Genomic DNA, 14896 nt, shown 5'->3' on the forward strand with positions numbered 1-14896 from the left:
CGGACCAAACAACGCTTCGAGTAACGCCGGCCGGATGCCAGGGTCCTCCTCGCCACCGGTGCCCAAGATGGGGACTGAAAACCCGAAACCCTTTCCCAAGGTAGGGAGAGTTTGTCCCTGCCCTGGAAGTCCTGCAGGAGGCTGCCGCTGAGAAGGAGCAGACAGGCAGCTGAGGGCATTATGGGGCCATGCACCATGCAGCCTGGTGGGTGGCCTGACCTGCTGGGCTGTTTCCAGCCGTTTGGAGCAAGGTGACTTGGTTGCCCCGCTTGATTTCTCACCCCACAGATCTCCTACCTCAAAGGCTCAGAGAAAAGAGCCAGCCTCAAATGAAGGCCTCATTTTTACACCCTGCTTTCAGGCACATGCAACATGGGAGGAAAGAAAGCTGAGGTTTTCCTGTCAAATGAAATCAGAGAGCCCTGCTGCTGCTTCTCATATTGCCGAGTTCAAAAACACTCACTTTTGCCTCATGGTTGCCTCATTTTGCAACCAAAATATAAATGTTCAGTGGATGCAGAAATGAACGGAGAGATACTTTTTCAAAGCAGAAGGTTGGCGATGCAGGGGCCTGGATTCTGCAAACCACCATCCAGGTCCTTTCAGCTGCAGGACGGGGGTGCAGCGCAGTGGTTAGAGCACAGCATCTTCCTGAGCGCTGACTTGTGTGGACTGGGCTCAAGAGCAGGTCTCAGGCCTGCCTGTGCTGCTGTGGAGCACACAGGCCTGGAGAGCATGGATGTGCGTGGAAGATGGCTGGTTACAGGGTTCATGAGCTCCTCAGGGGCATGGGCATGCTCTGCTCCATGAGGGCATCCCTGTCCTGATGTTACGTAGTGTCTTTCAAGGACGTAGTGTCAAGGACGAGGGAAGGAAACCTGAACGACTGGAGGAAGAGGTGTGTTTTCCACTGCAGCATGGTCTTACCTTCTCCCTCCAGTCCCCCCTTTTCCCAGGGCAAAAAGAAACAACGAACATCTGAAAAGAGTTTGCTGCTCTTTGGAGGTCAGTGTAGACTCCAGTGTGTTGCTCCATTGTAAAGTTTCCGGTAAAAACAGGCCAAGAGCATCACAATATGGTTGCACGGCCCTCATCCATTCCCATTCACCACACAGACTTTGATACTGCTCAAGAAGCACTTCTGGAGCAATTTGGCTTCCAGGGCTGCATCTCTGCCATGACCTTTCACTGGTTCCAGTGGGGCTCTGAGCTGGAAAGCCCCTTTCAGAGGGATGCATTTGCAGCTAGTTCAGGTGAATGTAGGACCAATGAACTGAAGACATATCCATGGAAAGGCCTGCTGTTAGGCTGGCACTCTGTCCCCCTTACGCTGCCCACTCTCACACAAGGAACACTCCCTATAGGTGTTGTGAAATCTCTCCAGGATGCCTGGACATTCAAGGGGTCTCATCACTGCCCCAAGCAAGTTGTTGGTTTCCCAGGATCCCAGTGGGGTGCCCCCAAATCTCTTCTCCTATGCATGTGAATTAGCAAGCCTGGAGGGAGATTGTCAGCTGAAACACATCCCCATCCTGGTTCCTCTTGGATACTGGAAAGTCTCCTGCCACTGTCTCTTTTCAGCACTGTCAGAGCCTGACGAGCATTCCCTAGAGCTGAAGGATCTGGAGTCCCTGCTGAAGGTGAGTCACTGCCGTGCTGATGCACCTAAGGCCCACTGAAGCCATTGTTTACTTTCTGGCTGACTGTCCCCTCTGGGCTTGCATTGCTGAGATGCCTTTTCATCTTCCATTTGGTTGTCCATGAGAAAACAAACTCCTCTGCTGCATTATCTGACTGCAGCAAATCTGCTGTAGATGCCAAGTTAGGGGACGCAGCTACTCTGATCAGGTACAAGTAATTCAGGACAAAGGGCAAACCAAGAAATTACAGAACCTACAGAGAAAGTTGAGTTATGCTTGCCCTGCTGGGTGGGTCACACAGACTGAATATTATTACTGCATAGTCTTCCTGACATTCATCATGCTGTGAAGATTATGTCCATGACAGTGATACACATATCACTGCTCTGCCATGTGCTGCACCAACACACAAGCCTGGCCAGCATCATGGCCAGCATTTTCTTACAAAACTTGCTTTACATTGCTATGTCCTCCTATACATCCCCACTCCATCTAAAGTGTCTTCCTGTTGCAGCTGAGCAGGTTTTCTCAGCATTGAGACAGGCAAGGAATGGGAGGGTGGATGGCTTCTGATTTAGAACCTAAGTAGTTTTTCTGCAGAGAAAACAACACTTTTTAATTTTCTCCCTCTGAATGAGATTTTGGGAAGCATTCGCTGTAAAGCTGAAAATATTATCTTCTCCTCCATCATTCTGCCTTTACTTCTGTCCTCCCTGGACAATATATGCTCATGGCCCACATCTCCTCAAGGCAATAGCCCTTCCTCGGAACTGACTTCAAATGAGGATACTCATATGGATGTGAGCAAAAGGAGCTGGCCTTCAATCCCCTGATTTCCTTGAGGGGAAAAAGATACACTAGAGGGTTTCCCACTGTTTTAGTTAGAAGTCACTGGACAAGGTTTTCCGGCAGTAGGTCCTGCCCTGCCTAATTTAATTCCAGGAGGTAGCTGAATATTTACCAATGCTCTCTGGTAGTAGCAACACCAGAGTCATCTTAAGGTAGAAGAGATAGTGTGTTTATAGAATCATAACAGTAGATCAGGAGAACAGTGTAGGCTTCCCTTGAATGGAAATATTAACAAAGGACATTTTCAAGCACAGAGAGGCTTGCCTCTTCCTGTCCTTTTAGCTGCAAAAAGTATGTAAAATCTTAAACAGCTTCCGGGAGCCTGTGGTGGACTAAATCTGTCAAAGGATTGAGATGTCTCCCTGCATACATGATCTTGCAGTGCACTAATGCAGATCATAAAACAACTCTGACCATTATGTAAACCCAAGGGTTTACACACAGGAATGACCCTTTTTATCCCCATTTCCAGAATGTTGCCTAGTCAAGGAATGATTGACATGTTTCTGACATGCCTGTCCTGAGCTGTCTGTTGGGCTGCAGAATCTCAGGCAGCCATTGCTGGTACAAGGATGGGCTATGCTCCCTTCTCAAAGCGACTGGGAGAACTTCTGATAGGAAATTGTCTCGTCATAGTCACAGGTCACTCGGTGACAGAGCACACGTGACTTCTGCAAAACTCACCCTGAGTTCTTGGCATCTTGCCTTGTCTTGTCCTTTCTTGTTTCCACATTTGATATTCACCTCTTCTTTTTTCTTGAAGAAAAGGCAAGCAGAAGGGAAAGCAGCTTCTTGCTTGCTGACAGCCTGTCCCAACAAGCCTTGAAGTGCTGAATGCTATGTGCTGCTCTCCAGCTGTGGGGTTAGTGAAAAGACTCTCCCAAATTCAGGGGTACGTGTTGTTGTGAATTCAAGAAATAACGTGAACACAGCCAGCCTCTTTGTCAAGGAAGCTGAGCCATGTGTGTCTGTTCCCTTCTTAGACTGATTAGCACCTGCTCCCACAGCAGACCTTGCCCACAGTGGGAAGATCTCTCCAGTGGAGGACATGTTTATATTGATGGAGTTTTCCAGCAGAACACATTCTCCTGACTCGCATTTGAGCTTTTACTTGCAAAGGGGCTGGAAGATGTGTGTGGAGAAAGTTGGCAGTGTCTCTGCTACCAAGCCAACTTCTGATTAGGGCTCTGGGAGGTTCCTGCATCATTGTGCTCAGGAATGTCCTGAAGCAATTCAGCAGCTCCCCTTCCTCAGCTGCAACCCTCTATGCAGTCTTTCCTGCTGGTGACAGCACTGCTTTGGAGAGATTCTGGACTCCCCTTAAAGAATGGATGGCCACAACCCCCTGCCTCTCTCCTTGAATCATAGAATCATAGAATTGTTTAGGTTGGAAAAGAGCTTTAAGATCATCAAGTCCAACCGTTAACCTAACACTGCTGAGTCCACCACTAAACCATGTCCCTAAGCACCTCATCCACATGTCTTTTAAATACCACCAGGGATGGTGACTCAACCACTTCCCTGGGCAACCTTTTCCAATGCCTGACAACCCTTTCAGGGAAGAAGTTTTTCCTAATATCCAGCCTAAACCTTCCCTGGCACAACTTGAGGCCATTTCCTCTTGTCCTGTCACTTGTCACTTGGGAGAAGAGACCAGCACCCACCTCTCTACAACCTCCTTTCAGGTAGTTGTAGAGAGTGATAAGGTCTCCCCGAGCCTCCTCTTCACCAGACTAAACAACCCCAGCTCTCTCAACCGCTCCTCATAAGACTTGTGCGCCAGACCCTTCACCAGCTTCGTTGCTCCTATTTGGACACACACAAGAACCTCAATGTCTTTCTTGTAGTGAGGGGCCCAAAACTGAACACAGTATTCGAGGTGCAGCCTCACCAGTGCTGAGTACAAGGGTACAATCACTTCCCTAGTCCTCTTGGCCACACTATTTCTGATACAGGCCAGGATGCCACTGGCCTTCTTGGCCACCTGGGCACACTGCTGGCTCATATTCAGCCAGCTGTCAATCAACACCCCCACATCCTTTTCCACTGGGCAGCTTTCCAGCCACTCCTCCCCAAGCCTGTAGCATTGCATGGGGTTGTTGTGACTCAAGTGTGGGACTCGGCACTTGGCCTTGTTGAACCTCACACAGTTGGCCTCGGCCCATCCATCCAGCCTGTCCAAATCCCTCTGAAGAGCCTTCCTACCCTCAAGCAGATCAACACACCTGCTCAACTTGGTGTCATCTGCAAACTTACTGAGGGTGCACTCGATCCCCTCGTCGAGATCATTGATAAAGACATTAAACAAGACCGGCCCCAATACTGAGCCCTGGGGAACACCACGTGTGACCAGCCACCAGCTGGATTTAAATCCATTCACCACAACCCTTTGGGCCCGGCCATCCAGCCAGTTTTTTACCCAGCAAAGAGTGCACCTGTCCAAGCCATGAACAGTCAGTTTCTCCAGGAGAATGCTGTGGAAAACGGTGTCAAAGGCTTTACTAAAGTCCAGGTAAACAACACCCACAGCCTTTCCCTCATCCACTAAGCGGGTCACTTTGTCATAGAAGGAGATCAGGTTAGTCAGGCAGGACCTGCCTTTCATAAACCCATGAACTTTCCCTCAGAGTCTCTCCAGAAACTTTCCGCAGGAAACCCACAACATAGATGGAAGTAGGACGACATGCACTGTGAGCCTATTCACCTCATTCTCACTCCTTCTTTTATCTGGGACCATTTTCTACCTGAGCCTTTCTGCCCCAGCACAGAGGCATCCAGAACAAGAGGTATTCCCTTTGCTACCCTCCTCAAGACCTTGTGGGGTTGCTGCCCTCCCAGCGCCTTCCACAGCCCAGGCTCCTCAACCAATGTCAGCAGTGGCCACACGCTCCTTCTGCAGCATGTGCACCGAAGCCAAGAGGGCACGTCTGGGCAGAGGCTCAACAAAGCTGGGCCTGATGGCCAGGGGCTCAGGAGGAGTCACGCATGCCTCCTTCACCTGCAAGTGACAGTGTCTGAAGGGAGCCCACTGCACTATGTCCCACCCTCACCCCCCTTTGGGAATGGTGAAGCCTCTCCATGTGCCCCACGCACCCCTAACTTCCCCAGAGAAACGCCCTTCCTCCTGACTGTGTGTGTCTGGAGTGTCCAAAGAAGGAAGGACCATGCAGCGACAGTTAACAATCATTGTGTTAACAACCACTGCAAAACCATCTCCAAAAACCGCTTCCCAAAAACCACCCCTGAGCAACATCTCTCTCCCTGGGCATCACAGGAGAGGGTCTGCAGGGGAAAGGATGACACAGAGGCATGGGCTGGGATGCAGCAGAAATTTAATGAGGCAAAAGAAGGAAACGAGGTTGCGCCGAGTGGAGATCCTGGTGCAGGGAGTAACAGGGGCAGAAAGGAGTCTGCGCGCCATGGCTGTGGCGGATACCTGCCCTGCTCCCCGCCGCGCCCCGCCCCCACCCACCCCCCCCCCTCCACCCCCCCCCCCCCCCCCCCCCCCCCCCGGCTCCCCGAGAGAGCAGGGCCAGCAGGTCTTCCCTAGGCTGGCTTTGTGGGCCAGATGACCTAGTGTCACTGTGCTTTGAGAGGAAGGACAGACCGTCTAGGCTGCAAAGGGACAGCCAAACAGCTGACAACCCGTTTGGTCTTCAGCCACACAGAGCTTTTATGTCCTGCACCGAAATCCTATTCTGCCAGGAAGTGCCTGGGACAGAAGGATTGTCTGACTTATGGCCACACTCCCCAAATGCTGCTGCTATCCTATGAGGAGTGTCAGGAGAAAAACTCTTTCCTTCAGAAACTGTTGGCAGTGAAAGGAAGGGCACTGCAGGAGAGGGGGAAATGCTCTCCCTACTGGGAACTGCTTCTGCAAGAAACTTCTCCTTTGTGTTTTACCTTGGGCTGTTCTTCTCAGTAACCACCTTCCTCTCTTCCAGCCAGGCTTTCCATGTCTCTAATCACTGCACAGTGGTGCTTGCTGGTGGGGAATGGGGTGTGCAACAGCAGAGACAAATTCTTTACCTGTGACTGAATCCCCTCTTGCCCCATTCCTCCATGTTCCCTGAACACTCCTGGGCACAATTCTGCTCACACCCCCTTTACCTTGACACAGGTAAGGAGCATTGTCTTTGGGCTGCTGAGAGGCTCCAAGAGGCAGGCTCTCACTCTGCTGATTCCATTCCCAAGACGTTTTACCCAGTCCCTGAGATACGGAAGTGGGAATCCTGTCACCTCTGGGTGCTACAGCCACTTAGATGTCCCAGGCTGGGTTGCACACATAGAGAGAGACTGGACAGGAGAGGAGGCTGAGAACGTGGGGAAATTTCTCCTCAAACCAAGCAGTATAAGGAGAAAGAGAGCTGAAACCAGAAGTACAGCCCACCAGCCTGAGGAGTGACTACCACTGACTGTCAGAGTGAGCTGGGATAGAGCGAGACGGAAGGACGGAGCAAGTCCTTGTGCATGGGAACCTGTGGGTGTACAACTGAGGACTGCAACACTTGGAGTACCTGGACCCTTACTGAAAAAAGAGTTGAAAATGAGCCCACCAGGGAACCCCAAGATGGTATCCCCTGCCTGTGTGGGACCTCTTCAGCACGTGAGTTCTCTCCTCAGCACTGTTGCATTCCTGCCCCAGAAGTTCTTGGGCCTCCCATTCCAGCATTTGACAGAAGCGTCTCTGGCACAAAGGGCATTTCAGAAATGGGGAAGTGAAAAGGAGGCAATGAAGGAAACCAAATTACAAGCTGTGTGATTAGGAAGGGTATTCTCCATTTAAGATGAGTCTCTTGGAAAATTACTGCCCGCGCAGAGACAGCCTCATGGCCTGGGGTGGGGCAGGAGCAGTATAAAAGTAAACCCAAAGCCTTGTTCTCTCATCCACTTCTCTTGCCTTACTCTTCTTGGGAACCAGGTGAGTCTGCAGGCCTTTCTGCTTCTCATCCTTGCCCAGGCTGAGGTCTCACACCAATGGACACTTCAGCCGATGCCTGCTCCATCATGCCACAGCAGGACGTGGAGGTCCTTGTCATAGAAGTAGGAAGGAGGGAGAACGTCTAGCATGGAGAGACACTGGGTCTTGGCTGAGGTGTCTCCTGAGCTATGGGCTAGGTGGGGACCTCCCTGGGCTTGGCTGCTCTTGGTGGGGTACTTTGGGGCTGAGGGGAAGGAGAAGCCCGTGGGTATCTCTATGGAAACTCCAGCTTTCCACCCAATGTGTGCCTTGGCTCTCTCAGAGTGGGGTGACAGGCTGCTCCTCACCCATGTCCCCTCCTCTGCTTTCCCCTGCCCTCTCTCCCAGGTGCTCCTCCAGCCACAGGACATGTCCTGCTACAACCAGTGCCTGCCATGCCTGCCATGCCAGCCCTGCGGCCCCACCCCACTGGCCAACAGCTGCAATGAGCCCTGTGTCAGGCAGTGCCAGGACTCCACTGTTGTCATCGAGCCCCCTCCTGTGGTGGTGACCCTACCCGGACCCATCCTCAGCTCCTTCCCGCAGAGCACCGCCGTGGGATCCTCCACCTCCGCTGCCGTTGGCAGCATCCTCAGCTCTGAGGGAGTGCCCATCTCCTCCGGGGGCTTTGGCCTCTCTGGCTTTGGCAGCCGCTACTGTGGCAGACCATGCCTCCCCTGCTAAAGCTGCTGGCGATGGCCCTGGGGAAGGCCCTCAGGGACCCACAAGATGGTACCGGACTGGGGACGGAGCATCGGCTTGTTGCTTCCAGAGGGGCTGAGCAGCCCAGGCACCCCTTGCAAAAGACGGGGCCAGCCTGGGCTCTCCGAAAGCATGGCCCATGCCTGCTTTCCCCTCTCTCACTCTCTCCTTTCCCTCCCATGTCCTTCTCTTGTGCTCCCCCGGGCTGTGAGACCTGCTGGCCCTGCTCTCTCGGGGAGCGGGGTGGGGGGGGGGGGGGCGGCAGCAGATGAACACCTGGCATTATGTCCGCCACAGCCAATGGGGCGCAGACTCCTTTCTGCCCCTGTTACTCCCTGCACCAGGATCTCCACTCGGAGCAACCTCGTTTCCTTCTTTTGCCTCATTAAATTTCTGCTGCATCCCAGCCCATGCCTCTGTCTTATCGTTTTCTCTGCAGACCCTCTCCTGTGATGCCCAGGGAGAGAGATGTTCCTTGGGGTGATTCTGGGAGGGAGTTTTTGGAGATGGTTGTGCACTGTTTGATCTTGATGGAAGAATTTCTGTTTTGCATTTACAAAAACCAAGTAATGAAGACTCAGACCAGGAATAGAGGGGCCCTGCCTTTGGTCAGGCAGAGGAAAGGGACAAACAGGTTTACTGGACTGTGTGGATTGGATGGCCTGGCACATCAGCCCCAGGGGAGTATAAAGCTCTGGTGGACACTGGTGCACAGTGTACTCTAATACCATCAGATTACAAGGGGGCAGAATCCATCTGTATTTCTGGGGTGACAGGGAGATCCCAAGATCCCAAGAACTGTCTGTGTTGGAGGCTGAAGTAAGCCTGGGAATGAGTGGCAAAAGCACCCCAGTGTGAGGGTCCAGAGGCTTCATGCATCCTTGGCATAGACTATCTCAAGAGAGGGTACTTCAAAGACCCAAAAGGGTACCGGTGGGCTTTTGGTATAGCTGCTTTGAGTATGGAGGAGATTAAACAGCTGTCTAGCTTGCCTGGTCTCTCAGAGGATCCATCTGTAGTGGGGTTGCTGCAAGTTAAAGAACAGCAGGTGCCAGTTGCTACCATGACAGTGCACTGGCGACAATATTGCACCAATCGAGACTCCCTGGTTCCCATCCATAAGTTGATCCATCAACTGGAAAGTCAAAGAGTGATCAGTAAGACTCATTCACCCTTTAATAGTCCCATAAGGCCCATGCAAAAATCTAACGGAGAGTGGAGGCTAACAGTGGACTATTGAGGCCTGAACGAAGTCACACCACCGCTGAGTGCCACTGTACCAGACGTGCTAGAACTTCAATATGAACTGGAGTCAAAGGCTGCCAAATGGTATGCAACAATAGATATCGCCAATGCTTTTTTCTCGATCCCTCTGGCAGCAGAGTGCAGGCCACAATTTGCTTTTACATGGAGGGGTATCCAGTATGCCTGGAATCAACTGCCCCAGGGGTGGAAACATAGTCCTACCTTTTGTCATGGATTGATACAGACTGCACTGGAACAAGGTGAAGCTCCCAAACACCTGCAGTATATTGATGACATCATTGTGTGGGGTGACACAGCAGAAGAAGTGTTTGAGAAGCAGAGAAGAGTAATCCAGATTCTCCTGAAAGCTGGTCTTGCTCTAAAACAAAGTAAGGTCAAAGGGCCTGCACAGGAAATTCAGTTTTGAGGAATAAAATGGCAAGATGGGTGTCATCATATCCCAATGCATGTGATCAATAAAATAACAGCTATGTCTTCACCAACTAACAAAAAGGAAACACAAGCTTTCTTAGGTGTTGTGGGTTTCTGGAGAATGCGTATTCCAGGCTATAGTCCGATCGTAAGCCCTCTCTATCGAGTGACCCAGAAAAAGAGCGACTTTGAATGGGGCCCTGAGCAGCAGCAAGCCTGTGAACAAATTAAACGGGAGATAGTTTGTGCAGTAGCGCTTGGGCCAGTCTGGACAGGACAAGATGTGAAAAATGTGCTTTACACCTCAGCCGGGGATAACGGCCGCACCTGGAGCCTCTGGCACAAAGCGCCTGGAGAGACTCGAGGTCGACCATTGGGGTTTTGGAGCTGGGGATATAGGGGATCAGAAGCCTGTTACACTCCAACTGAAAAAGAACTATTAGCAGCATATGAAGGAATTCGAGCTGCTGCAGAAGTAGTTGGTACTGAAGCACAGCTCCTTTTGGCCCCTTGATTGCCTGTGCTGGGCTGGATGTTCAAAGGGAGGGTCCCCTCTATGCATCATGCAACTGATGCTACATGGAGTAAATGGGTCGCACTGATAACACAACGGGCTCTGATGGGAAACCCTGATCGCCTGGGAATCCTGGAAGTGATAATGGACTGGCCAGAGGGCCAAAAATTCGGAGTGTCGCCAGAGGAGGTGACTCGTGCTGAAGAGGCCCCTCTGTATAATAAATTATCAGAGAATGAGAAGCAATATGCCCTGTTTACAGATGGATCCTGTCGTCTTGCGGGAAAACATTGAAGGTGGAAAGCTGCTGTGTGGAGTCCTACACGACAAGTCACAGAAACTGCTGAAGGACAAGGTGAATCGAGTCAGTTTGCAGAGCTGAAAGCCATTCAGCTGGCTTCGGATATTGCTGAACGAGAAAAATGGCCAGTCCTTTATCTCTATACTGACTCGTGGATGGTGGCAAATGCTCTGTGGGGGTGGCTACAGCAATGGAAGCAGAGCAGCTGGCAGCGCAGAGGTGAACCCATCTGGGCTGCTGAATTATGGCAAGATATTGCTGCTCAGGTAGAGAACCTGGTTGTAAAAGTATGTCACGTAGATACTCACATACCCAAGGGTTGTGCTACTGAAGAACATAAAAAAAATGAGCAGGTGGACCAGGCTGCTAGAATTGAAGTGGTTCAGGTGGATCTGGATTGGGAACATAAGGGTGAGCTATTTATAGCTTGATGGGCCCATGACAATAAGAACAGTTTAATAAGTGAAATGAAATAAAATAAAATAATAATGATAATAATAATAATAAAAATTGTAATGAGAAGGAAAATAAGAAGAAGAACAACAACAACAACAAACAAGAAAGGGAAGTGATGCAAATGAAAACAATTGCTCACTACCCTCCGACCGATGCCCAGCCCAAGCAGTGGTCCCCCCGGCCAGCTTTCCCCCTAGTTTATATACTGAGCATGACATCATATGGTATAGAATATCCCTTTGGTCAGTTGGGGTCAGCTGTCCCAGCTGTGTCCCCTCCCAACTTCTTGTGCACCCCCAGCCTACTCGATGGTGGGGTGGTGTGAGAAACAGAAAGGCCTTGACTCTGTGTAAGCACTGCTCAGCAGTAACTAAAACATCCCTGCTTTATCAACACTGTTTTCAGCACAAATCCAAAACATGCCCCCATACTAGCTACTATGAAGAAGAAAATTAACTCTATCCCAGCCAAAACCAGCACAATGACCCAATGTAGTTCAGCCTCTACCATCACTTCGTTGTGTACATCTTTTCTTTTTCCTTGGTGTGCTGAACATTGCGATGCAAGTAGTCAGGAGGAGAAGGATGAATGTGTTATTGACAAGGCAGAGGCAATAGCTTCCCAGAGACCCCAGGAGAACCTGTCTTAACTACAGTATTGAGGTTTAGAGGTGTGGGGTGAGTAGAAGACTAGGTGGAAAATAAAAGCATGAGAACAGTAAAGGAACATGCTGCCGCAGCATCTTGGGGAAAACATTGTCCCAACAGCTGGTGTCCACAGGTCTTGTGGTCTTCTAGCTTGTGCAGAGATGCCTTTTGCAATCTTTTGTTTCCTTCCACAGAGCATTCAGGAGAGCTCCTGCCTATTGCCTGTCTCCTCAGCCAGGAAGCTGAGCCCCTGCTCCTCATTGCTGGCCCTACCCCCAGTGGGCAGAAGCACAAAAAAGTGCCCTGGGACCATAGGATCATAGCATAATCAAGTTGGAAAGGACAGAGGTCATCAGGCCCAACCCATTGCTCCAAGCTCAGTCAGCCACGAGCGTCCAAGGGGGTTACTGCACAATCTTCCCAGGCAACCTGTTCCACTGCTTGACTCTCCTCTTGGTGAAAACCATTTTATTCCTATGGAGTCCAAATCTCTCATCATTCAATGTGAGCCCATTGTCTCTAGTCCTCCAACCATGCACTGCCACAGTGTTGAGCCCGGATCTGTGTTCTGGGGGACCTCACCGTACCTAGTCCAAAGCTGCTCTTAGGTCTCTCCCCAAAGTCTTCTCTTCACGCTCAGTAAGCCCTGTGCCCTCAGCCTCTCCTCCCCAAACAAGTGTTCCAGCTCCTCACCATCATGGACACCCTCTGCTGAACTCACTCCGCTTGGTCCACGTCTCTTCCATTACATCTTTCTTGTATTAGACCAGTGTTCTAGATACCATCAAGTGCTTGCTGAGCAGAGTGGGATAGTCACTATGCTCTATCTCCTAGCTCAGGTCCTGCTCACATTGCCCAGGATGCTGATGAAAGCCCTTGGTGTCCAGGAACAGTACTGGGAGTCATGCCTGGTTTGATGCAGGTGCAAAAAGCACCTTTGATGCAGGTGCAAAAGCACCTTTCCCTGGCCCTGCTTTTGGGCTGCTGCTTCTTGGGGGCTGAAAGATTGTGAGGAGACAGGGCTGGTTGGTATGAAGGCATCTGCCATTCGTGGCTCTGGGTGAACATGTGTTATCTTCCCCAGCTGTGTCCTGCAGCAATTCAGCAGCTGCTCTTCATGAACTGCAACCCTCTCTGCAGCCTTTGCTGCTGGTCACCACACTGCCTTGGACAGCTCCTGGACAGTCCTTTGAGATACTCAGCTCACACCCACTGCCCCTCTTCTTGCCCTGAGTCTCTCCCTGCATCCCTCTCCCCAGAAACTTTCCCAGGAAGCCCTGGGCACACACAGGGAAGGAGCAGGGCAAGGAGGACATGCACTGCCTTTGGGCCTGTGTGGTGTGTTGACCCTGGCAAGTACTAAGTACCCACCAGCTGTTCTCTCACTCTACTGACTCAGTGGGATGGGGGGGGGAGAACTGGAAGAGCAAGAGAGCAAAACACCACTGGGTTGAGATCAGGACAGTCTGAGAGCGGAAGGGAAAAAAGAGAAAAAAACAATTGATGCAAAGGCAATCACCCACCACCTCACACCAGCAGACCAATGCCCAGACAGGCTCTGAAGAACAACTATTTTGGAAAAACTGCCCACAGTCTTTCAGTTAACAATTGTTAACAAACAGTGCACAACCATCTCCAAAAACTCCCTCCCAGAATCACCCCAAGGAACATCTCTCTCCCTGGACATCACAGGAGAGGGTCTGCAGAGAAAACGATAAGACAGAGGCATGGGCTGGGATGCAGCAGAAATTTAATGAGGCAAAAGAAGGAAACGAGGTTGCTCCGAGTGGAGATCCTGGTGCAGGGAGTAACAGGGGCAGAAAGGAGTCTGCGCCCCATTGGCTGTGGCGGACATAATGCCAGGTGTTCATCTGCTGCCGCCCCCCCCCCCCCCACCACCCCGCTCCCCGAGAGAGCAGGGCCAGCAGGTCTCACAGCCCGGGGGAGCACAAGAGAAGGACATGGGAGGGAAAGGAGAGAGTGAGAGAGGGGAAAGCAGGCATGGGCTGTGCTTTTGGAGAGCTCAGGCTGGCCCCATCTTTTGCAAGGGGTGCCTGGGCTGCTCAGCCCCTCTGGAAGCAACAAGCCGATGCTCCGTCCCCAGTCCGGTACCATCTTGTGGGTCCCTGAGGGCCTTCCCCAGGGCCATCGCCAGCAGCTTTAGCAGGGGAGGCATGGTCTGCCACAGTAGCGGCTGCCAAAGCCAGAGAGGCCAAAGCCCCCGGAGGAGATGGGCACTCCCTCAGAGCTGAGGATGCTGCCAACGGCAGCGGAGGTGGAGGATCCCACGGCGGTGCTCTGCGGGAAGGAGCTGAGGATGGGTCCGGGTAGGGTCACCACCACAGGAGGGGGCTCGATGACAACAGTGGAGTCCTGGCACTGCCTGACACAGGGCTCATTGCAGCTGTTGGCTAGTGGGGTGGGGCCGCAGGGCTGGCATGGCAGGCACTGGTTGTAGCAGGACATGTCCTGTGGCTGGAGGAGCACCTGGGAGAGAGGGCAGGGGAAAGCAGAGGAGTGGACATGGGTGAGGAGCAGCCTGTCACCCCACTCTGAGAGAGCCAAGGCACACATTGGGTGGAAAGCTGGAGTTTCCATAGAGATACCCACGGGCTTCTCCTTCCCCTCAGCCCCAAAGTACCCCACCAAGAGCAGCCAAGCCCAGGGAGGTCCCCACCTAGCCCATAGCTCAGGAGACACCTCAGCCAAGACCCAGTGTCTCTCCATGCTAGACGTTCTCCCTCCTTCCTACTTCTATGACAAGGACCTCCACGTCCTGCTGTGGCATGATGGAGCAGGCATCGGCTGAAGTGTCCATTGGTGTGAGACCTCAGCCTGGGCAAGGATGAGAAGCAGAAAGGCCTGCAGACTCACCTGGTTCCCAAGAAGAGTAAGGCAAGAGAAGTGGATGAGAGAACAAGGCTTTGGGTTTACTTTTATATACTGCTCCTGCCCCACCCCAGGCCATGAGGCTGTCTCTGCGCGGGCAGTAATTTTCCAAGAGACTCATCTTAAATGGAGAATACCCTTCCTAATCACACAGCTTGTAATTTGGTTTCCTTCATTGCCTCCTTTTCACTTCCCCATTTCTGAAATGCCCTTTGTGCCAGAGACGCTTCTGTCAAATGCTGGAATGGGAGGCCCAAGAAC

The 14896-nt window shown here is 51.7% G+C and overlaps 2 protein-coding genes across 2 annotated transcripts; one reads left to right on the forward strand and one right to left on the reverse strand.

Moving 5' to 3' along the window:
* The first annotated feature begins 917 nt into the window (after positions 1-917).
* On the forward strand, positions 918-8133 carry LOC132319378 (feather beta keratin-like). Its single transcript, XM_059830190.1, has 4 exons — positions 918-1005; positions 1582-1640; positions 7309-7410; positions 7798-8133. Exons 1-4 carry the CDS (start codon positions 918-920, stop codon positions 8131-8133), a joined length of 585 nt encoding a protein of 194 aa, XP_059686173.1.
* A 5773-nt stretch (positions 8134-13906) lies between these two features.
* LOC132319511 (feather beta keratin-like) lies at positions 13907-14656 on the reverse strand. The gene is made up of 2 exons (XM_059830469.1): positions 14621-14656; positions 13907-14233 (listed from the first exon to the last, which is right to left on the reverse strand). The coding sequence occupies exon 2, from the start codon at positions 14210-14212 to the stop codon at positions 13907-13909; it is 306 nt and encodes a 101-aa protein (XP_059686452.1). The 5' UTR covers positions 14213-14233; positions 14621-14656.
* Between the last annotated feature and the right edge of the window lie 240 nt (positions 14657-14896).

Source organism: Gavia stellata, chromosome 28, assembly GCF_030936135.1.
Source record: "Gavia stellata isolate bGavSte3 chromosome 28, bGavSte3.hap2, whole genome shotgun sequence".
Classification (NCBI taxonomy): Eukaryota; Metazoa; Chordata; class Aves; order Gaviiformes; family Gaviidae; genus Gavia; species Gavia stellata.